Below are 24,594 nucleotides of genomic sequence, written 5' to 3'. Positions count from 1 at the left end.
TTATAATAATCGGAGTTATTTATATACACAGTTGTTTCTTTGTAAAGCTCCATCACAAAATAAAATAAAATGATAGACGGAGCGTTGACACTTTTTAAACCCCCCCCCCCCCCCCCCCCAAGTCACAGCTCTGGGTTTCATCCATCGTTATTTTGCTCGTCACATTACCCCAGTTTGGACCCAGCCATATGCAAATCAGTCTTGAGCCTGTTCCCCATAGGAACAGTTCAACATGAACTGCCAGGCCAAGTCCTCCCTTGACAGGAAACAAGCAATCTGTTTCAAATTAAAAAAGAAAAACACGTTCCTGTTCTTAAAAAATCATAACCCCTATGGGGTTGGCTAGGGGCTGTGCGGGGGCACACTTCTGTATTTTTGGGAAGGGGGAGTACAGCCGCCACCCCTGGACCTCTACAAGCCCCAAGGGCCCCACCACCGGGTCAAAACATAAGGAGGTAAGCATGTTGCTCCCCAGCCAATGTAGTGGTTTGGGGACACCAACACAAGGCCAGTTTTTTAAAAAAAAAAAAAAAGAAGGGGGGGGGGGGGGGGGGGGTCACGTGCCCCGTCCCCCAGCAAACATCAGCTCAAGGAATTCTATCTCCCAGCACCTGATACTTAACAGTGTCCTGAGGAGCCCACCCTGGGACACTGGTTCCCTGCCCGGTAGATAAAGCCAATATGTCCACTTTTAATATTTTGGTGTTATGACTCTTTGATAAAGTCAGTAGGTCTACCGGCATGCGGCCAGGCCCTGGAAGACCAACCGTTTGCTGCGCATGACAGACAGCTGTGTGCTGCGGGAATTAGGGTTATAGTTACATCTGAAATGACATGTTTGATGCTAATACTGTGCCTGTCGTGTTTGTGTGTGTGTGTGTGTGTGTGTGTGTGTATAGCACCAGCTTGTCAAAACTAGACCTATTGGTTTTGCTGAAGGTTATTTTCTTCAATAATGTTGCCTTGTTTTTATGCAGGCCAGTTGTTTGACATTAACAACATTTTGTTTTTACAGGGTTCTATGGAAGGCCTTGGATTATGGAGCAGAGGAAGGAGCTTTTCAGAAGGTTAGTGTTTTGTTGTTCGATGAGACAAGCAAGGCTTTATCTTAATTTACTTTGAAAAAAGGACCTGGTCAGTACATGGACAGTGGAGAGACTCTGAAATTTACAATCCGTAGATAACAAGCCAGGATGATACGTTTCTGTGTTTAGAGAAACCATAGGAGAGCGAAGTCATTACTGTGTGAATTACTAGAACACCTGCAGCAAACCATACCGTATTTGTTAGCAAGAACATCATTTATGTTACGGCATGAGAGATGAACACAGTCTTCGGTAGCCCCTTGATTATATCACTCAGTGTTTGATCTGTTATGCATGATCTTGCAGTAGTCTAATTCGGTTGCTGGGCACTCTGGTCCGTATCACCCCAGTTTTCATTATTCTTGTGAGGTAGTCACTAAGTTCCAAACAGATGCCTCAAATGTGTGCCTTGGGACTGTTCAGTTAGGGTAAACATTTCTTCTTGTTACTGCAGTGCAAAATTTCACTTGTCCATCAAGGTTTGGTAGAGCTGCTCTCATCCACACTATCACACACCTCTTCATTACAGTCACACACTGACTCTTGTTATGAAGGCATTGCATTTTTTATTAAGGTGCGTTCAAACTGATTTTTTTTTTTTTCTTTCATGGTATTGTCAGGCTATTTAAGCACTATGTAACCACTGTGACACTTTATAGACTGAAATGTCAGATGTAATTGTGGTTATATTGCGGTTTCTAGCTGTTTTATGACTATTTTCATCCTGAGTTAAAAAAAGAAAAGAAAAATGACTTGCATTGATTATATGTATTTGTGCAAGGCACTACCCGATTGCTCTTGCAATCACCCATTTCCAGAACTGAATCTGGTGGGATACTGTCCAAGTTGATGATTAAAGGCTATGTAGGTTCAACGTTGGAAGTTTGTTTTACGACTTGCAAACTTTAGGGACTGAAGTAGGATTTTGCTTTTTTTTTTTTTAAATAAAGAACAGGCTGGTATTCTTGTTCACCATCACTAACTTTTCTGCTTTTCTCTCTGTGCGTACAAGGGGTCTACCTTTTGACCATTATATTATACCCACTGCCTTTGCCTGATGGTGAATTTCCTCGCTGCATTTTTACAGGCCTGCTTAATTATTTTTTTCATTAAATTCTTACTGTTTACATTTTTGTCTATAGGCTTCAGAAATGGGGACTGAATACTTACCTGTATGCACCAAAGGATGATTACAAGCACAGGATGTTCTGGAGAGAAATGTACTCCGTGGAAGAAGCTGGTACTTTTTAGTCCTTATTAATGTTTTTTTATTTTTTTCCGTTTTCCCCTCCTCCCTTTGGGCCATTGTATAGATTATTACTGTGCAAATCAGTGATGCCAATTCTAAAGAAGTGCCATAAATACAGGCTTCTGTTCCCAAGCTGAGCTCGTCTGTAAATTTATTTTTGGGTATGAGGTCTACAGTAGATTAATGGCCCTTGTGCAAAAAGAATCACTGTAGCTTACTGTACCCAAACACAATCTGATGAGTTTCATGTACTATTGATTAGTCTCAGATACTCCAACTTTGAGAAAGCCGGTAGATCAGGATTATTGCTGAAAGTGCAGGGATGCTTCCACCCATGGAGTCACTCATCCATCCCTCCAGCCATGGACCCAAGCACATTCCCATGCAGTCATGCATCTTTCATCCACCGATTTACTCATTCTTCCATTCACTATTTGGCCCACCGCAATGCTATCCAGTCCCACCAGTCTGTGAAATGGTGCTTTTAATTAATCAGTTGGACATTTTAGCTGAGCAGCTAGGGTGTGTGTGCGCTACTGGTAGTGTTTCACTGATAGCCTGTGAGGGATTTGAGTGCTGTCAGTATTATGTAACTGCTAATCCGTGAGATATCAGTGCTTCCGTTAGTATGTTTCTGCTAATTTGCGAGGGTAAAAGCATTCTTACATTGGTGTGACACTGATGCTGTTTAATAGGATAATATGTGTGTACTGTGCTTAGAGATGCGAGTCCTTCTTGTAGTGTGTGAATGCTATTTCAGTAAGTGTGAGAGTGCTGTGGTAACGCAAGACTACACAGTGTACATAATAGTCATAATCTTAAAGCATTTGTCCATTGGTGGTTCATAAGCAACTTTGTCTTCCTTCATTTGCGAGTTTCATTGGCTTTTCACTGATGAGACTGTGCATAAATTGGTTGGGTGATTAATGCCCGGACTGTAATTATAAGTACTTTTGAACACATTTGCCCAGTGACCACTGCTAGGCTGCCCCAGCGACCCCAAATTTTGTTTTTACTGTCTTACCAAGCACAATTTATACCAGTGAATAGTCTTGGGTCCATTACCCCTTGCAGCCTGGTATTCTCTTTCTTGCTTCACTTGAACAACTTCAAAGCAGTGTCTTGAAACTGCTTATCCTGACTGAGGCTGGTCCCAGTGCACCATCCCCAAACACACTTCTTCTCCCCTGCATGTGTGTGAAGTGTGCATGTACAGCAAGGGGGTCTTCATGCGCAGGGCACTTGTGCAGTATGTTGAGCAGGACTTACAAGTTGGTTTGCCGTAATGAAGAATTGCCATTCTGTGCATGTGCTGAAGAACACCTACTTGGGCATGCACCAAAGATTATCGTACTTGGTAAATAAACAAGCACAGCTTAGCTCCGACTCATGGCTGTCATCTCTTGCTGGATTGGAAAGGAAGCAGGACTGTGGAAGCTCCGCTGCAGTCAAGAGAATACATAATCTAATATTTGGTGTTTAAGTGCCAGGGAGCGTACTAGAGCTGGAGCATACACTGCTCACTAGCCAAGTCATACACTGCTAATTTTTAGGGTCGAGACTGTGAGAGACTGCACTAGCACATGCGTCTCGCTTACAAGACCCTGCTGTTAACTAAAAAGGGCTTGGAGCCTGCCCATATTTACATTTTTTTTGGCTTGTCATGCACTCTTCTTTAAAGCCTTGTAATTCATCACTGCAGCCCAAGCATTTCTGTTATTTGTGGAGCAGGGACCAAGTAGTGATTGATTCAGTTTAATCAGTGCTGGTCCCCCACTTCTGAACGTGAAAGAGGTAAAAAAATTATTATTATTTTTTTAACTTCTACGGCCCTGCAAACAGAAGGCACGTGACTGGCAAAAATGTACCCAGCAGGAAAAACATAATTGCAAAGTTTTACTTTCCATAGTTAACTTTTTATTTTATTTTGACAAGTATTGTTTTTTCACTTTGCACTCATGTTTTGTTTTGTGTTTTTGCTTGTGGGCTCTGTTATCAAAATAAGTTAATTATCTTGTTCCAAAGATTGCAAAGCAGCAATGTTTCATTCTTATGTGTAATTTCCTAAATTATGCTTTAACATATAATTGTGCAGTACACTCCATTTCACCCCACATCAATACAATCCAAAACAATCTACCATACTCCATTCTGCCCACCCCAATCTTAAACAATCTGCCCCCAGTCCAATCCAAAACAATCCGCCCCAATCCAAACTAAAACAATGTTGTCCACTCCAATCCAGAATGATCTGTCCCACTCCAATCCAGAATGATCTGTCCCACTCCAATCCAGAATGATCTGTCCCACTCCAATCCAGAATGATCTGTCCCACTCCAATCCAGAATGATCTGTCCCACTCCAATCCAGAATGATCTGTCCCACTCCAATCCAGAATGATCTGTCCCACTCCAATCCAGAATGATCTGTCCCACTCCAATCCAGAATGATCTGTCCCACTCCAATCCAGAATGATCTGTCCCACTCCAATCCAGAATGATCTGTCCCACTCCAATCCAGAATGATCTGTCCCACTCCAATCCAGAATGATCTGTCCCACTCCAATCCAGAATGATCTGTCCCACTCCAATCCAGAATGATCTGTCCCACTCCAATCCAGAATGATCTGTCCCACTCCAATCCAGAATGATCTGTCCCACTCCAATCCAGAATGATCTGTCCCACTCCAATCCAGAATGATCTGTCCCACTCCAATCCAGAATGATCTGTCCCACTCCAATCCAGAATGATCTGTCCCACTCCAATCCAGAATGATCTGTCCCACTCCAATCCAGAATGATCTGTCCCACTCCAATCCAGAATAACCTGCCCTACTGCAATCCAAAACAATCTGCCCCTCCTGCAAAATAAAACAGTGTGATGGATGCGATGGTAATTTTTTCTAGCTCTCCACAATGACATCGTAGCACGGCTCTCCGCGCGACTCAGTCTGACGTCATCGGAGCCATAAGAAGTCCTTACTGGTGTGCTGACGTCAGTTCCCTTTTTTCCGCGCCTTCAGCGCTTATGGTTTCTACCTCTCTGTTGTTTCTCAACTGTTTCAAGGGAATTTCCTGTAGTGCTACTATGTCTCCGCTAAAGAAATCCTGCTTCAAACCTTGTAGCGAGTGCTGGGGACATATGTCAGTAATGGATCCGCCTGAGAACTGTCTTTAGTATTTGAACTCTGATCACGACATGCAGGTTGCTAATCTTGCCAGCGCATGAATCCTGAGACTCTAAAAGAAAGGGAGGCGAAGCTCTTTCCAAAGCAAAGCAAGAGAAAAGAGGACGTTGTAGATCAAGAACTCTGGACACTTAGTAGCACAGATCATCGAGGTCCCACAAGAAGTGACTTCGACGACATGAGTCATGGCGCAGTTCGTCCAGAGATCAGTCGGCATCTCGGACTTTGTCAGTCCCAGCTTGTCTCCCCAACCGCAGTCAGCTGAGGCGTCACCGGCGCTGACTTTGGTAGAGATTTCTGCGTCACCTACGAGTCTAACGGCTCATTTTTCCCCCCTGCATCCTCCCATGGTCAGGAGTTTGGGGCTCTGGTGTCAGATCCAGCTCAGCCACCTCAAGGGGAACAAAAGTATCCTGCCTTTTCGGCTCCAGGAGCGGGCCAGTCTTTGTTCCTAAATGCTATCTTTAGCATTTTTAATAGTGCACTTGTTCCCTCTGGTGTGCCTGCTGGTCCCACAGGACCGTTGGCTTTTACGTTGGGAATGCAGGTGCCGTATAAGCAAGATCCATTTATGCCTCTTCTACCGGCAACCCGTTTGGATTGTACTGGCACGGCGTCCAGGATGTCACAGCCTCTACCCCAGATACTGGTACCGGTACCGGTGTCAGATAGACCTTGAGTGCAGTCGGCTTAGTCTACTCCAGCACAGAGCATGGATCCTGCTCCTCCAGTCTCTCCTCCTTTAGGGCGTTGTCTACATCAGTAAACTCTTTTTATCAACGCCACGCTTGGAGTCCAGGCTAAACTCTAGAAGGAATGCCTTAAGACTTCTAGAAGAGCAATAGTGTCTAAAGGAACTGCAAAAGCTGGAAGAAGGGGAAATTCCTGTGCCTTCAGATGAATACCCGGGACTAGATACTGCTAGTGGGTTGGATACATCCCCTGAATGGGGGCTTTTATCCCCTGGAGGTGAGCTCTTGTCAGAAGTGACGACCTATCAATGGGTGATTAAGAAGGCGGTAAAATGTGTACATTTGCCTCTTTCTGCGTCAGAGTTAAAGACCAATATTCTGACAGAGATTCTTCATCCATCAACTTAATCTTCAGAGCCCCTTCTTCCATTCTGTGATGCTTTGACAGAACCGATATTGGAGATATGTAAGAAACCGGTCAGTTCTGCAGTTTCAAAGACTGTAGCCAGGAGGTATAAAGTTGCTCCAGGTGACCTTCCTTTTTTGACCTAGCACCCAACACCGGAAAGCTTGGTAGTGCAAGCTTATTGTTTCTCAAGATCGGCTCTGGGGTCATTCCCCACAACACCAGCGAATAGGGAGTCAAAGGGTATGGAGCTTTCAGCAAAGAAGTGCTTCTCAGGAAGCATAGCTTTAAAATCATTAAATACGACTTGTGTCCTGGGGAGATAGATTTATGCCCTAATGGATACGTCGAAGGAGGTGGTCCCTAAGTTGCCACAGGAAGTACAGGGACATTTTGCTGAACTGTTACAGGACAGTCAAGCGGCAGGCAAACAAGTGATTCAGTCAGGCCTGGACACTGAGGACTCAGTTGCTAGAGCCATCTGGACTACAATTGCAACTTTGAGGCATGCTTGGCTCAGAGGTTCTGTTTTTTTCCTCGGATGTGCAAGCTACATTGATGGACCACCCTTTTGTTGGTGCCAGGCTTATTTGGTGCAAAGGGGGGACGTGGCATTGGAAAGGTTAAAAAAATAGTAGAGCCACTGCAAAATCTTTAGCCCTTCAGGCATCCTTTGCGACCTTCAGACCATTCAGTAGGTTCAGAGGGTTTAGCCATGGGTCATCCTTTCGTGAGAGGCAGAGTTCCAGGTCCAGTAGCCTGCCAACCCCCCCCCCCCCTACAGTCCTATAGGAGTCGTGGGAGAATTAGAATGCGAGGAGCTGCTCAGCAGCCTTCCTCCTTTATCCTCTGGGGGAATCCAGCCACGGAAGAGGCCCTAGTTCACTCTGTTCACCAGCATATGCTGCCCGCAGGTGGAAGGCTGTTACATTTTCTCCATGAGTGGGGTTCATAACATCGGACTCTTGGGTGTTGAGCATAGTAAGAAAAGGTTATGCCCTTCCCTTTTGGGAATTTCCCCCCCCCCCCCCTCCTCCTCTCCTCTCCTTCCTTCCCTGTCATTCATTTTGCTCAGAAGAGCATCTCCTGTCGCTTCAACAGGATATGCAGAGCCTTCTGTTAAAGGGTACAGTGGAGTTGGTTCCTGAGCAGGAAAGGAGTCAGGGATGTTATGCAAGTTATTTCCTGATTCCCAAGAAGGATGGTCGGTTGAGGCCTATTTTGGACCTGAGGGTTTTGAATTTGTTCCTCAAACAGGAAAAGTTCAAATTGCTGCCGCTAGCACAGGTGCTTCTTGCGTTGGACAAGTAAGACTGGATGGTCTCTATCAACTTCCAGGATGCCTATTTTTACATCCCTATTCTGAAGTATCTCTGGTTCAATGTAGGATCGCAACACTACCAGTTTGCGGAACTTCCTTTTGGTCTTAGTTCCTCTCCTCGAGTCTTCAAGAAGGTGATGGCAGTGGTGGCAGTAGCGCACCTCAGAAGGAAGGGAATATCTGTATTCCCTTACCTGGACGATTGGCTGATCAAAGCCAAGTCCCCGGGGGCGTGGCCTAGCTGCCGGGCAAGATGGCCGACACGGCGTGAGGCTCTGCCGGGCCCCGGGCTACTGATCCTATTTAATTGATCCTCCAGGTGGCTACGGCGGGTGCGGACCCTCGTGGAGTTGCCCGGAGACCCCGGCGACTCTTTGGTGGACCGGGGAGCGCCTGGCTCCGTGTGATCGGGTCTGGCGGCGACGGCTCCCCGCGCGCGCGGACGCTGATGGGGAGGGGCTGAGGCTGCTCCCGGCCTCGGGGGAGTTTGGGGGGGGGGGGGGCCTATTCGGCGGCTGCATCGAGCCGCACCCCGCCCCCTCCCTGGTGTATATCGCGGCCGATGATATTTGGCCCCTATTGCCCTGCGGCCGGAGGACTTGCCTGGGCCTTCCGACCCGCGTGCTCCCGGCTGGTGTGTGCTGCTGCCGGGATTGAGCCTAGACGGCTGAGGCGAGTGGAGAGCGCGTGGGGGGCGAGGAGCTTTCCGGCCCCCCAGACGAAGAGACGGCCGGAGAGGGGTGATGGTCTGGACCTTTGTGCTTTGGTGAAAGGACGGCCGGAGGGGGCTGCGACTTGGTCCTGAGGTGCTCTTCTGTGGATCCTGCTGGGTGAGGCCTAAATGCTGCACTGGAGGGCCTGAACTGCCCCTGACTGGAGGATCGAGTGGACACTGGTGCAGGCGGTGAGACGGGGGCGGAGGCCAGGACTGGCTCAGTGGAGTACTTTTGTGGGGTCTCCTGGTTGCTTGGGGCAGCGGAATACCCTGGCCCTAGCATTTGGAGTCTGCCCGGTGTCTTTCCTTCCCCCCTCTTGTGCTGCGTGGACTGCTTTGTGTTGGCTGGGTCGGCGGTGCTCCCATAAAGGAGGCTGGTTTGGTCTGGAGTGGCTGGGCGGCGAGCTAGAGCGCCTGGAAGCTGTTTGTGGCCCTGCGAGCAGAACTGAGCTGCCAGCTGGATGATTTTCGGAGGTGTGGACCTGCAGTCTTCGTTCCTTTCCCAGAGCTGGCGCTAGCTGCGATTACACGTATCGTATTGAATGATGGGCAAGGCAGATAAGCGACAAGCCAAGCTCACCTTCGTGGGTGGAGGAAAGTGCGGCGCTCCCTCCGCCTCCCAGCCTGGAGACGCCGAGATCGAAGACGAGTCTCCAGAGATGTCTGTGCGGTCCATGTTCTTGGAACTTAAGACTAGCTTGGCAGGCATTGATGCCAAGCTGGACCATGTGTCGGAACGGCTAGATCGCATAAGAGCCCGGGTCGATGACCATGATGCCATGTTTGAGGTTCTGGAGACACGCACGTCTGAAATAGAGGATGCGCGTAGTGGTGACAGAGAACAGATTGCGCAAATAGAGCGTCTCCTAGAGGTGATACGGAATAAGAACGAGGACTTGGAAGCGAGGTCCCGGCGCAATAACATACGCATTGTGGGGCTGCCGGAGGCAACTGATATGGGTCGTATGGAAGACTTTGTGGACAATATGTTGCAGGAGCTGTTTGCTGGCGAGCTCTCACGGATGTTGGTGATTGAAAGGGCTCATCGGTCCTTGGGGCCTCGGCCCCCGCCGGGTACACCTCCTCGTCCAATTATTGCGCGTCTACTGAATTACAGGGACCGAGACGCTGTCCTCTGTTTGGCTAGGGAGAGAAGGCCTCTAGTATACAAGAACTCCGAAATAAACTTTTTCCCTGATTACACCCCAGGTGTGCAGGCCCAGAGGCGGGCCTTTCTGCCGACCAAGCGTCTACTGAGCCAGGCTGGAGTTGGGTTCGCCCTGTTATACCCGGCCAGACTGAGGGTGCGGCATGAGGGCAAGATGCTGTATTTCTCGGATCCAAAGCAGGCGATTAAGTTTGTTAGACGATTACCACGACAGCCGGGGGCTGCGGGACCTGGAGGGGCAGGTGCAGAGGATGCCGCTCTTAGTGACAATGATTAACCGGCGTGTATGGATTACTGCTTTGTTTGGGGCTGCGGGGACATGCAGGTCTGCTCCGTGATCGGGCCCCTGCTGTGTAGCTGCTGCTTGGCCCAATGGCCTCTCTTCCCTAGAATATTCTGGGTGGAGAGCTGTCTGGCAGGCTTCTTCCCCTAGGATGAGTCCAGTAATTGATCGCTTTAAGTTCCCTGGGTGGGTTTTGGGGTTGGGTGGGAGTGTAACTGCGTGGGTCCGATTGGGGGGGGCCTGTGTGGGTGGTGGAGGGCTTGGGTCCATTTGGGAATGTTTCAGGTTGCGTTTTTGTTAAGTTCTAGGCAGGTGGAGAGGTGTGGTTACGTGCAGTGCTGTGCGGCGGCTGTTCTGGATGAAGGGTGAAGCTACCTCTGCTGTTAGATGCTTGACATGGAACGTGTGGGGCTCAATGATAATCGGAAGGTTCGCCTGGTGACTGCTTATGTTAAGTGACATGGTATTGACATCTGTATGATACAAGAGAAGCATCTAACGGCGTCTGCTGTTGGCAGACTGAAAGTCGGTTGGGTTGGGGAGGCTCGTTGCTCTACATATTCTAGCTACGCGCGCGGGGTATCCATTATTATCCGCAAAGGATTGCAGTGGCGTACGCGCAAAATTATTATTGATCCCAACGGCAGGTATGTGCTACTGAGCGGAACGTTGCTGGACAGAGCTTGTCGACTTGTGGCTGTGTATGGGCCGAATGTTGATGACCCGGAGTTTTTCCTGGAGGTGTGGCGTCTTGTGGAGTCGTTGGGTGCCGGGGCTGTGATCTGGGGCGGAGATTTTAATGTAGTCCTAGATGCTAAGTTGGACCGCGAAAGTGTGGCCAGGGTGCAGCATGCCTCTTCGGCGAGATCGCTGGCGGCAGTGATGAATAGCGGAGCTCTGGTGGATTTATGGAGGCAGAGGCATGTAGGTGTGCGTGAGGGCACCTGCTTGAATTACTTCCATAGCAGCTGGTCTTGCATTGATCGATGGTTGGGCACCAGAGATGTGGAGGCTTGTACTAGAGCGGTTGACCATCGCCCCCGTACGCTATCGGACCACTCGCCGGTGTTATTAGAATTGGCGATCCCTAGCGAGCTGCAACCGATGATTATGTGGTGATTGCCCAGCGGAGCACTCCGAGACGAGATCTTTCGGGAGGAAGTACGGGATGCGATCCGGCTGTTTTTTGCTGAGAACCGAGGATCAGTGGGGTCTACCGGTACCGTTTGGGAGGCATTTAAAGTGGTTCTTCACGGGGTTTGTCTCGCGAAGCAGCATGGGATTGTGAAAGCTTTAAGACGGGAGATGGCGGATATTGAAGGGAGGCTTGGTGAGGTGGAACGACGCTTGGCGGCGACATGGTCAAGTGAGGTCCTTGCGGAGATCAGACGTGAGGTGTCCTTGTATTAGGACGTCTCCCTAGGGGAAGTTTGTTTCCTTGGGAGACATGCACAGGCTCGTAGGTATGGGGAGGGCGAGAGAGCCGGGAGAACGTTAGCGGGATTACTGCGTAGACCCTGGGCCAGTAATTATGTCACCGAGGCGACAGACGCTGAGGGCGGCAGGGTGACCGGATCGAGTGGTGTGTTGCAAGTATTTACAGAATATTTCACGCAGCTATATGCGGCCCCGGTAGGTCTGAAGGAGGTAGATATACAGGAGTGCTTTGAGAATATTGCGCTGGTGTGGTTTGAGGAGGCACACAGGGCATATTTGGATATGCCGTTTACAGTAGAGGAGGTGGCAGCGGCGATTCTAAGTTTACCTGGGGATAAGTCTCCAGGCGTCGATGGATTGACCCCTGCGTTTTATAAAGAATATGTGGATATCCTTGCTCCGTGTCTGCTACAGATGTATGAGGAATCTCTAGAGACTGGGTCGCTTCCAGCCTCCCTTCGGGAGGCTTTAATAATAACAGTTTTGAAGCCCGGGAAGGACCCAACACGATGTTAATCTTATCGCCCACTCTCCATGATAAACATCGATAATAAAATTCTCGCCAAGATGATAGCGGCGCGCTTGCAGCCACTTCTTTCCAGGTTGGTGCTTCCGGATCAATCAGGTTTTGTTCCTGGGAGATCCACGTGTCCTAATTTGCGCACCTTCTTCGCGGTGGCGGGCTCATTGGAGGCTGGCGATGATGTAGCTGCGGTGTTTCTTGATGCAGCCAAGGCTTTTGACTCCCTGGCTTGGGAGTATATGTTTGAGCTTTTGGGCCGAGTGGGACTCAGCGTGCGCTTTGTGAACTGGATTAGACTGCTGTACACTCTGCCCGCAGCCAGGTTGCGCCTTAACGGAAGTGTATCGGCTCCATTTCCTGTTTTGCGGGGTACACGCCAGGGGTGCCCACTGTCTCTGCTTCTTTTTGCGGCTGCAATGGAGCCGTTGGCGGCGGGATTGCGACAGAAATATAGCAGCAGGGGCTTACAGTTTCGGCAACGTCCTGTCTTGATATCTCAGTATGCGGATGATATTGGGTTATACGTGCGGAACCCAGGGCAGAATCTAGATATTCTACTAGATGAAATTGTGCACTTTGGGAATTTTTCTGGTGTTACTATTAACTGGTCGAAGTCGACGATCCTGCCTCTGACTTCCAGCGTGGAGAGATTTGATTCTCGATATCCTCTGGTTTGGGCGGATGGCCTGGTGCGCTATCTGGGCATACACCTGTGCTGTGACGAGGATGCGTTACGTCTTGCTAACTATGGGGTAGCGCTGACATGGCTGGAGGAAAAGGTGGAGCTTTGGAGTGCTTTGCCGCTTTTGCCAATCGGGCGTATTGCCATTGCAAAGATGGTGGTTCTCCCCAAATTTCTGTATTTGTTTGTGAATCTGCCCCTTCCGTTAGCTAGGGGCTACTTCCGACGCCTCAGATCTGCACTCATTCGATTGGCGTGGGCGGGACGTCAGCCGCGTATTGCCAGGGAGAAAATGACATTGCCGTTTGAACTGGGAAGGCTGGCGGCCTGGACTTGGAGCTATATTATCACTGTGCTCAGGCGCATTTTGCGTACTACTGGCTGAAGCCAACACGCTATATGCCGCATTTGGCGCCTGAGAGTGACTCTGTGTGGCCGGACGGCTTGGTGCGTGTGCTTGGTAGGCGGGGGCCATCCCGAACTAGGGGAATCGACACGGTGGCCTGCACGGCAAGAGCGTGGAGGGCGCTGATGCAACGTTCTGGAGTTTCTGTATCATTCGCCCCGTCGCTGCCTGTTATGGCGATTGCTGACGCAAAGATGTTCCAGGATGGTGGGGTGCGTGGTTTTCTTCGAGACGCTGGCCTGCTGGTGCTGGGACACTGGTTGGTAGACGGCCGTTTGTTGGACATTTCTGAGGTGCTCTCCGGCTGTGATGGTACAGCGCTGCAGCGATTTTACGCTCTCCGGGTCCGTGCTTTGCTGCGAGATTGACTTTTTGGTGAGACTGGAGCTCCCTTGGAGTTTCGAGCCCTGGAGGTACTCTGTGGTGCGAGATCCCCTTCTAAGCTGATAACAAAGCTGTACAATTCTATGCAGGAGCAGGGGAATGGCCCCGGGGTGTCCTCTAGAACTGCATGGGAGAGAGATGTGGGAGAGCCTATCCCGGAGGCAATGTGGCGCGGATGCTGCGCTCACATGAAAGCATTGTCCCCGAATTATAGGTTACGATTGTTGCACTTTAAGTTTTTGCATCGACTATATTATACGCCCAAGAATCTTCACTCCATGGGGCTGCTGGAGGATACACACTGCGCTCTCTGCGGGACTCAGGACGCCGGTTTTTTACATCTGGCGTGGGAGTGTGCGGAGGTATATAATTTTTGGGCGGAGGTATGGCAGTCGCTTGCTGAAATGGTAGAGCTGGAGCTACCTCCTTCCCCTAAGATTGCACTGTTGGATGTATGGATGAGATTCAGGGACAGCATAGGCGTCTAGTAGGCCTCCTTATGTTGCTGGCTAAGCGCAGGGTTGTTATGTGCTGGGGTTGGGGGAGGGCTCCTCGTCGGTCTGAATGGCTGCGAGATGCGGCCTTTTGTCATAATCAGCTGTCAGTATTCTGGGGACTTATGCCGGAGGGATCCCGTCCTAAGGATATTTGGGCCCCTCTGAATAAATATTTGGCGGCCCGGAAGGAGGGTGCTGTGTGATTGGTGGCTCCCAACTGCGAGGTTCACCCCCCCCCCCCCCCCCCCCCATGGATCGTGTGTGTTACTATGGTATAAGATAAGCCTGCGCGATGTGACTGCGTGCTCCACCTGCCTTTTTTTGTAGTTTTAGCAAATTGTTTTCTCCTGTAGTTCCTTTCCCTCTACTATGTTAGTTATGACCTCTGATGTGTAAGTTTTTCTCCTGCACCGGGGCTGTGGATTCCTCGCTCCGCCGGTGTGGAGGATTTCTGAAGATGGATCCCTCGATATTGTAGCATATAGTTAGAGACTTTAGCTGAGAGCCTCTTGTGACGTGGGATATTATTGAAGCTGTATGGTTTGCAATGTTTCTCTTCTCTCTCTGATTTTTCCCGTCGGGACTTGTTTTGTATTATTGAATGTTTTTGTTCTGTGTTCAAAATTGAATAAAAATAAAATAAATAAAAAAGCCAAGTCCCCAGAGTTGTTGCTGCACCATTTGCGGGTGACAACAGAGTTGTTGTTCAATCCGGGTTTTTCGGTAAACGTGCCCAAGTCTCACCTGGAGCCCTCTCAGCGCCTCCTGTTCATAGGGGCAGTACTGGACACAACAATGAATCAGATATACCCTCCTCAGAGGATTCAGGACATTCAGGCTATGATTCCAATGTTTCAAGGTGGAGCGGCTGCTCCAGTCCTAAAGGTCCTACGTCTTCTCAGTCTGTTCACTTTCTGCGTTCTGTTGGTCACTCACAGATGTTGGCACATGAGGACTCTCCAGTGGTGCCTACGCAAGCAGTGGTTTCAGCACTGAGGGGATCTTGGAGTCGATAACTATCTCCAGAGATGCTGCAGTGGATCTGCTATAGTGGCGTGTGGACAGCAACCTCTCTTAAGGAAGGCCGTTTGGTCTTCCACCTCCGGTGACCGCAGTCATAACACTATAGGGTGGGGAGCACATCTGGAGATCAAAGGTCTTTGGTCTCCAGTAGAACAGATGGTTCACATCAATCTGTTGGAGTTGCGGGCGATACGTCTGGCTCTCAAGGCCTTCCTCACACCCATTTGCGGTCAGTCGGTATAAGTCTTGAAAGACATGGAGGAGTAGGGTCGTACTTTCTCTGCAGAGAGGCCCTGGTCCTGGGCTCAGGACCATCGGATTTGCGAAGTAGCAAACCATTTGGCCGGAGTTCTCAATGTATGAGGGGTTGCAGAAGAAGGCTTGTGAGATAGATATATATATCTATGTGTGTGTATATATATATATATATATGTATATATGTGTGTTCGATGGCATGTGTAGCTGCAGATACACATGCTGTGCACATCCCGCCATCTAGTGTTGGGCTCGGAGTGTTACAAGTTGTTTTTCTTCGAAGAAGTCTTTTCGAGTCACGAGATCGAGGGACTCCTCCCATTTCGGCTCCATTGCGCATGGGCGTCGACTCCATCTTAGATTGTTTTTTTTCCGCCATCGGGTTCGGACGTGTTCCTTTTCGCTCCGTATTTCAGGTCGGAAAGTTAGTTAGAATCTCGGAAAAATCTTCGGTATTGTTTACGTTCGGTATCGGGTTAGTTATAATAGATCGACACAGACTTTTGAAGAGCTCCGGTGGCCCTTCAGGGTTTTTTCGATTTCCCCCGTCGGGGCCTGGTCGGCCCGGCCACGTGTCTCTTCAAGGCTGATGGAACGGACCCCATTCCGCTTCTGCCCAAAATGCCATAACAAGTATCCATATACAGATCAGCATCTGGTCTGTAACTTGTGTTTGTCGCCAGAACACAAGGAAGATACTTGTGAAGCCTGTCGAGCGTTTCAGTCCAGGAAGACACTAAAAGACCGAAGAGCAAGAAAACTGCAGATGGCGTCGGTGCCGACAGGACAAGGGCGTTTCGAGGAGGAAGAAGAAACCGACTCGGACGAGCTCGATCCCGAAGAAATGCCGAAAACCGTGAGTAAGATGTCGAAACACAAAACTCACGAGAAGACCACAAAAGCCCAGGGGACGCCACCGCCAACAGGCCATGGCTTAACCCGAAAAATAGGTGACCGAACATCGGGACCGAAAAAGGGCACGCTGGTGTCGAAGTCATCCGACTCCGGTCGAGATACCGCCACACAGCAATCTCGGGCCCGAGATAGCGGCTCCGAGCAAGTTCGGCACCGAGACAGCGGCACCGAAATAAGTCGGCACCGAGAGACAACGACCCGAAAGCAAAAAAGGTTTCGTCGGAACCGAAAAAAGTAGCCGAAAAGGTTTCGAAACCGAAATCAAGTTCCTACACAGAGGAACAAGGACTGTCCTCACAAATGAAAATATATAGATTTGGACAGGAATTGGAGACAATGGAGCCAGACTACGCCCAAAGAAGGCTCCACATCCAAAAAGAAACGGGGAAGATCAGCACTCTCCCTCCTATTAGAATGAAACACAAACTTGCCTTCCAGGAGAAAGACAAGCAGCCACAGGCAAAGATGGCTAAATAAGTAAGCCCGCCACCGTCTCCACAACGCTCGCCGCAACCATCACCGGTAGCCACTCCACCTATGATGCAATCCCCTACTCATACAGGGATGAGTCAAGATGACCCTGACGCGAGGGATCTTTATGATGCGCCAGTGTCAGATAATAGTCCTGACTGTTATCCAGCTAGACCGTCGCCACCAGAAGATAGTACAGCCTACGCACAGGTGGTGTCGAGGGCAGTGGCGTTTCATAATGTCAGCCTGCATGCAGAGCCCATTGAAGACGACTTTCTATTTAATACACTGTCGTCCACACACAGCCAGTACCAGTGTCTCCCCATGCTTCCTGGAATGCTAAAACACTCCAAACAAGTGTTTGAGGAGCCTGTAAAAGGAAGGGCCATTACTCCAAGAGTGGAGAAAAAATATAAACCGCCACCAACAGACCCCGTGTACATCACACAACAGCTGACACCGGACTCAGTTGTAGTAGGGGCAGCTCGCAAGAGAGCGAACTCACATACTTCAGGAGATGCACCACCTCCAGATAAAGAAAGTCGAAAATTCGACGCAGCAGGGAAAAGGGTGGCAGCACAGGCAGCAAACCAGTGGCGTATTGCAAACTCACAGGCTTTGTTGGCCAGATACGATAGGGCTCATTGGGACGAAATGCAATACTTTATAGAACATTTGCCCAAGGAGTTCCAGAAGAGAGCACAGCAAATAGTAGAAGAAGGACAGAGTATCTCCAACAATCAGATACGGTCAGCAATGGATGCAGCAGACACAGCTGCTAGAACTGTCAACACAGCAGTGACAATAAGGAGACCTGCATGGCTGCGTACATCAGGATTTAAACCAGAAATACAGCAAGCTGTGCTGAATATGCCATTTAGCGGACGGCAGTTGTTTGGGCCGGAGGTGGACACTGCTATCGAAAAACTTAAAGACACTGATACGGCCAAAGCCATGGGTGCACTCTACTCCCCACAGAGCAGAGGCACATTTCGAAAAACACAGTTTCGAGGGGGGTTTCGAGGGCAAAGCACAGAACCCACAACCTCACAAACAAGGCCCACTTATCAGAGCCAATATCTGCGGGGAAGTTTTCGGGGACAATATAGAGGGGGACAGTTCCAAAAAAGTAGAGGGAAGTTCCAAAGTCCCAAAACTCCACAAACTAAACAGTGACTTACACGTCACAAATCCCCAACATGTAACACCTGTGGGGGGGAGACTAACCAAGTTTTACAAACAATGGGAGGAAATAACAACAGATACTTGGGTATTAGCAATTATCCAGCATGGTTATTGCATAGAATTTCTCAATTTCCCTCCAAATGTCCCACCGAAAACACACAATATGTCAAAACAACACATAGACCTTCTACAACTGGAAGTACAAGCGGTGTTGCAAAAAGAAGCAATAGAATTGGTACCAGTTCATCATATATTAGATCTCAGAACGTTGAACACCTACATCAAATCAGATCACTTTCACATGGTAACATTACAGGACGTAATCCCATTGCTCAAACAGCAAGACTACATGACAACACTAGACCTAAAGAATGCATACTTCCATATACCGATACATCCTTCACACAGAACGTACCTAAGGTTTGTATTCCAAGGGGTACATTACCAATTCAAGGTGTTGCCATTTGGGATAACAACTGCGCCAAGAGTTTTTACAAAATGCCTGGCGGTGGTAGCTGCGCATATCAGAAGACAGCAATACACGTGTTCCCATACCTAGACGATTGGCTAATCAAAACCAATACGCAAAAAAGGTGTTCACAACACACAAAGTATGTTATCGACACACTCCACAAACTAGGTTTCTCAATCAACTACACAAAGTCGCACATTCAGCCGTGCCAAACACAGCAATACTTAGGGGCGACAATCGACACAACAAAAGGGGTTGCCACTCCAAGTCCACAAAGGGTACAAGCCTTTCACAAGGTAATACAGGTCATGTATCCAGAACAAAAAATACAGGTCAAAATGGTAATGAAACTACTAGGCATTATGTCCTCATGCATAGCCATTGTCCCAAACGCCAGATTGCACATGCGGCCCTTACAACAGAGCCTAGCATCACAATGGTCACAGGCACAGGGTCAACTTCTAGATCTAGTGTTGATAGACCGCCAAACATACACCTCGCTTCTATGGTGGAACAAAATAAATTTAAACCAAGGGCGGCCTTTCCAAGACCCAGTGCCTCAATACGTAATAACTACGGATGCCTCCATGATAGGATGGGAAGCTCATCTCAATCAACACAGCATCCAGGGACAATGGGACACCCAGCAAAGACTATTTCACATAAATTACTTAGAACTACTGGCAGTATTTCTAGGGCTAAAAGCATTTCAACCCATAATAAGCCAAAAACACATCCTTGTCAAAACAGACAACATGACAACGATGTATTATCTAAACAAACAAGGGGAACACACTCAACTCAGTTGTGTCTTCTAGCACAAAAAATATGGTATTGGGCGATTCACAATCACATTCGCCTAATAGCACAGTTTATTCCAGGGATTCAGAATCAGTTAGCAGACAATCTTTCTCTGGATCATCAACAGGTCCACGAATGGGAGATTCACCCCGAAATACTAAACACTTACTTCCAAAGATGGGGAACACCGCAAATAGACCTATTTGCAACAAAAGAAAACGCAAAATGCCAAAACTTCGCATCCAGATACCCACAAGATCAGTCTCAGGGCAATGCGCTATGGATGAGCTGGTCAGGGATATTTGCATACGCTTTTCCCCCTCTCCCACTCCTTCCATATCTAGTAAACAAGCTGAGTCAAAACAAACTCAAACTCATACTAATAGCACCAACTTGGGCAAGACAACCTTGGTACACAACACTACTAGACCTCTCAGTAGTGCCTCCTGTCAAACTACCAAACAAACCAGATCTGTTAACTCAACACAAACAACAGATCAGACACCCAAATCCAGCATCGCTGAATCTAGCAATTTGGCTCCTGAAATCTTAGAATTCGGACACTTAGACCTTACACAGGAATGTATGGAGGTCATAAAACAAGCTAGGAAACCAACCACTAGACATTGCTATGCAAATAAGTGGAAAAGATTTGTTTATTATTGCCACAATAATCAAATCCAGCCATTACACGCATCTGCTAAAGACATTGAAAGCTACTTACTACATTTGCAAAAGTCAAAGCTAGCTTTTTCATCCATTAAAATACATCTTACCGCAATTTCAGCTTATCTGCAAATTACACACTCAACTTCATTATTTAGGATACCAGTCATTAAAGCATTTATGGAAGGCCTAAAGAGAATTATACCACCAAGAACACCACCAGTTCCTTCGTGGAACCTCAACATTGTCTTAACTCACCTCATGGGTCCACCCTTCGAACTTATGCACTCATGTGAAATACAATACTTAACATGGAAGGTTGCCTTCCTAATTGCTGTTACATCTCTAAGAAGAGTAAGTGAGATACAAGCATTTACCATACAGGAACCATTTATTCAGATACACAGGCATAAAGTAGTCTTACGAACAAATCCTAAATTCTTACCAAAAGTCATATCACCGTTCCACTTGAACCAAACAGTAGAACTACCAGTGTTCTTTCCACAGCCAGATTCTGTAGCTGAAAGAGCACTACATACATTAGACATCAAAAGAGCGTTAATGTACTACATTGACAGAACAAAACTAATTCGAAAACCAAAACAATTATTGCTTTCCAAAAACCTCATACAGGAAATTCAATTTCTAAACAAGGCATTGCTAGATGGATAGTCAAGTGCATTCAAACCTGTTATCTTAAAGCAAAAAGAGAACTGCCTATTACACCAAAGGCACACTCGACTAGAAAGAAAGGTGCTACCATGGCCTTTCTAGGAAATATTCCAATGACCGAAATATGTAAGGCAGCTACATTCTCTACACCTCATACATTTACCAATCACTACTGTGTAGATGTGTTAACGGCACAACAAGCCACAGTAGGTCATGCAGTACTACGAACATTGTTTCAAACAACTTCAACTCCTACAGGCTGAACCACCGCTTTTGGGGAGATAACTGCTTACTAGTCTATGCACAGCATGTGTATCTGCAGCTACACATGCCATCGAACGGAAAATGTCACTTACCCAGTGTACATCTGTTCGTGGCATTAGTCGCTTCAGATTCACATGCGCCCACCCGCCTCCCCGGGAGCCTGTAGCCGTTTCAAAGTTGATGTTGAACATTTGTAAATTCGTAAATATATCACTTTAAACTACATTATGTACAGACATGTTTACTCCATTGCGTGGGCACTATTACACACAACTCCTACCTCACCCTCTGCGGGGAAAACAATCTAAGATGGAGTCGACGCCCATGCGCAATGGAGCCGAAAGGGGAGGAGTCCCTCGATCTTGTGACTCGAAAAGACTTCTTCGAAGAAAAACAACTTGTAACACTCCGAGCCCAACACTAGATGGCGGGATGTGCGCAGGATGTGAATCTGCGGTGACTAATGCCACAAACAGATGTACACTGGGTAAATGACATTATATATATATATCAGGCAGACTTGAATTAGAAAAACACATTTTTAACACAGCTTTGGCATTTTACTGGGACAACCACATTTTTATTATTTTTGGGGGGCTTTTAGCCTCCTTCCAGTTAATGACAGAAATGGGTATGAAACCAACACTGTAGGCAAAATTCTGAATTCAGCAAGTGGTCATTTGTGTAGATCCTACAAGGTTTTCAAACAAAAAATAACAGCTGAATTGAAAAAATATGTAAATTTGAGCTGAGAGAAAATGCAATTTTTTTTCTCCACGTTTTACTCTGTAACCTTTTCCTGCGATGTCACATTTGTGAAAGCAATATACTGTTACGTCTGCTGGACTCTTCTGGTTGCAGGGATATATAGGGCTTATAGGTTTATCAAGAAACATAGGTACCCAGAGCCAATAAATGAGCTGCACCTTGCAATGGGGTTTCATTCTATATCGGGTATACAGCAATTCATTTGGTGAAATATAAAGAGTGAAAAATGGGTATCAAGAAAATCTTTGTATTTCCAAAATGGGCATAAGATAAGGTGTTGAGAAGCAGTTGTTGTTTGCACAACTCTGAATTCTGGGGTCCCCATACTAGCATGTGAATTACAAGACATTTCTCAAATAGATCTCTTTTTCACATAGCCTTCTATTTGGAAGGAAAACATTTAGAGAAAGACAAGGGGCAAGAACATTTGTTTTGCTGTTCTGTGCCCCCCCCCCCCCCTCCACACTCCCCCCCTCCCCCCAGTCGCCCGATTAAAAAATGGCTCCTCACTTGCATGGGCAGGCCTAATACCTGCAACAGGAAACGCAACATGGACACATCACATTTTTACATTGGAAAACCAATGTGTTTTTTGGAAAGTGCCTAGCTGTGGATTTTGGCCTCTAGCTCAGCCGGCATTTTTGGTCCTGGGCTCAGCAGCCATATAGGGAAGCCTACCAAACCCAGACATTTCTGAAAACTAAACACCCGAGGGAGTCCAGGGAGGTGTGACTTGCGTGGGTCCCCCAATGTTTTCTTAGCCAGAATCCTCAACACACCTCAAATTTAGCTAAACAAACAAAAAAAAAAAAACATTTCCCCCACATTTCTTTGTGGGATCACCACACCAGGACCAGTCTTCTACCACCACATGTTCCCCTCAGTCGTTCGGTAAAAATGATACCTCACTTGTGTAGGTGGGCCAAGTGCCTGTGATAGTGAAGAGCCAAAAACATGTCGAAACTGAGGGAGAACCAAAGCGGGTCCAAAAGGGCAGTTTGAGAAAAAAAACATTTCTAGGCTGACAAGTGGGGCATCATTTTTATAGGTATTAATGAGACAATGCTGGGTGGTAGGAATTTTGTGGATTCCTGCAGATTCCGGAAGCTTCCATCACAAAAAGGAGGAAAAAATGTGTGATTTCCAGCAAAGTCGTATGTTTGCAGGGCATTCTGGGTAAGAAAATGGTGTGGGGTGCATGTGAAGCATACCACCCTGGATTCACCCAGATCTTTAGTTTTCAGATGTGTGTAGGTCTTGTGGATTTTTCTACCTGGCAGTGTCCCAAAGTCCAAAAAGTGCAGCCCTCACCATTCCAAGTGGGACGATTTTGAGAGTTAGCAAAGCTCTCATGGCCCAAATGTAAAACCAAAACCCAAAATAATCAAATGTCCTCTTGCTTGTTGTGGGTTAAGATGTTTAAGTTTGTGAGGGGAGAGTTGAAAGACAGTTACCATAACCATGCCCATACTGGTTGGTGGCCACCACTCCTCCTTTTTTATTTATTTTATTTTTTTAATGTTTTTTTTTTTTTTAATTTATTTTTTAATTCCCTGGCATCTAGTAGCCTTTCTGCCCCCGAACCTGGGGTGTGGATCGGTGGGGGAGGGGGGGTGTAATTGCTCCACCTGCCCACTGGTGGGCAGAACAACTTTGGCCCCATTTTTTTGGGGGTGGGGTATGGCCATACCCCCACCCTCTTATTTTAGAAAAAGAAATCTTCCCTGGTCTCTGGTGGGCTTTCTGCGCCCTTGGGGCAGATGGGCCTTCCAGAAATAGGCCGATCTGCCCCCAAGGGGGCAGATATGGCCAAGGGTAATGTACCCCCATGGGGAGCGACCCTTGCCCAAGGGGCTGCGCCCCCAAACAAAACACACACATACTCACACATACCAATCCCTGATTACGTAGTGGTTTCTGCCTAACAGCAATAGGCCGCGATCTGCCCCCAAGAGGAGCAGAAATGGCCTAAAATAAATAATGCCTCAGTGGGATTTGAATTTAGTTTTAACTTTTTTGATAGGTCCACCGTTTGAACCAATCCATAGTTGCCCCTTGAAGCGCCTGGTTATTAAAACAGTTTTTCTAACTGCCATCACGTTAACTAGGCGTGTTAGTGAGCTTCAGGCTCTTAATGTAAAACCCTCTTATACTACCGTTCATGTTAATAAGGTGCTTTTGAGAACCAAGGCGGCTTTCCTTCCTAAGGTAGTCACTCCCTTCCATCTAGGACATGTGTTCATCTGCCCCACTCCAATAAAAGAAGTCTACCCCAATCCAATCTGCCCTACTGCAATCCAAAACAGTCTGGTCCCCCCAATACAAAAAAATCTTCCACACTCCAAAACAATCCGTTCCAGTCTGCCTCACTCCAGTCCGCAACATTGTCCCTCTTCAATCTGCACCATTGCGTTCCAAAACAACCTGCCCCATTCTAGTCTTCTCCACTCCAATCCAGACCACTTCACCTCAATTTAATCCACGCATTCCATTTCGCCACACTCCAATCCACACCAGTCCAATCCACTCCATGCCAGTGTAACCCAGTCCAATCCACCCCAATCACTCAAACCTACTCATCCTCCCACTCAAATCCTTTCCACCTGTTTCCAATGCAATCCACCCCTTAAATCCATTCCACTTCTTTCCAAACCAATTTATTCCACCTACTCCAAATCACCTTTATCCACCTACTCCATCTGACTCCAAACCACCTTAGTCTGCCCCTCTCTGGAAAGTCTGCCCCCCTTCAGAAATTCATGCTTCTAATCCACGCCAATCCAATCCCTCCCACCTAATCCAATTCACCCCATTCCGATCCAGTCTACCCCACCCCTCTGAAATCCACATATGGACTGCCTGCAAAAAGAAAGTGCCCTAATGCAAGCCAAGCCTAAGACATGGAGGGAATTCAGTTCAGATGCAACAATATACGCTTGGTGGGGGTACCTGAACGAGTGGCAGGACCATGTGTGGACCGCCTTGTGGAACATTTCATCCTTAACACTGGACCGCCCTAAGGACTTTGAAAATGTTTCTCTGTGGAACAGATCCACAGAATGCTGGG

At 47.7% G+C, this 24,594-nt stretch overlaps 1 protein-coding gene across 2 annotated transcripts in view; it reads left to right on the top strand.

Moving 5' to 3' along the window:
- OGA (O-GlcNAcase) overlaps positions 1-24,594 on the top strand; it is a 475,247-nt gene that overhangs the window by 17,131 nt on the left and 433,522 nt on the right. For both annotated transcript variants that reach the window (XM_069239571.1, XM_069239570.1), the window contains exons 2-3: positions 1,016-1,067; positions 2,228-2,325. In XM_069239571.1, coding sequence (XP_069095672.1) covers positions 1,016-1,067; positions 2,228-2,325 — 150 coding nt within the window. The remainder of the gene's footprint in view (positions 1-1,015; positions 1,068-2,227; positions 2,326-24,594) is intronic.

The sequence above is a fragment of the Pleurodeles waltl genome, chromosome 6, assembly GCF_031143425.1.
Source record: "Pleurodeles waltl isolate 20211129_DDA chromosome 6, aPleWal1.hap1.20221129, whole genome shotgun sequence".
Classification (NCBI taxonomy): domain Eukaryota; kingdom Metazoa; phylum Chordata; class Amphibia; order Caudata; family Salamandridae; genus Pleurodeles; species Pleurodeles waltl.
This window is presented reverse-complemented; position numbering and strand designations above follow the sequence as displayed.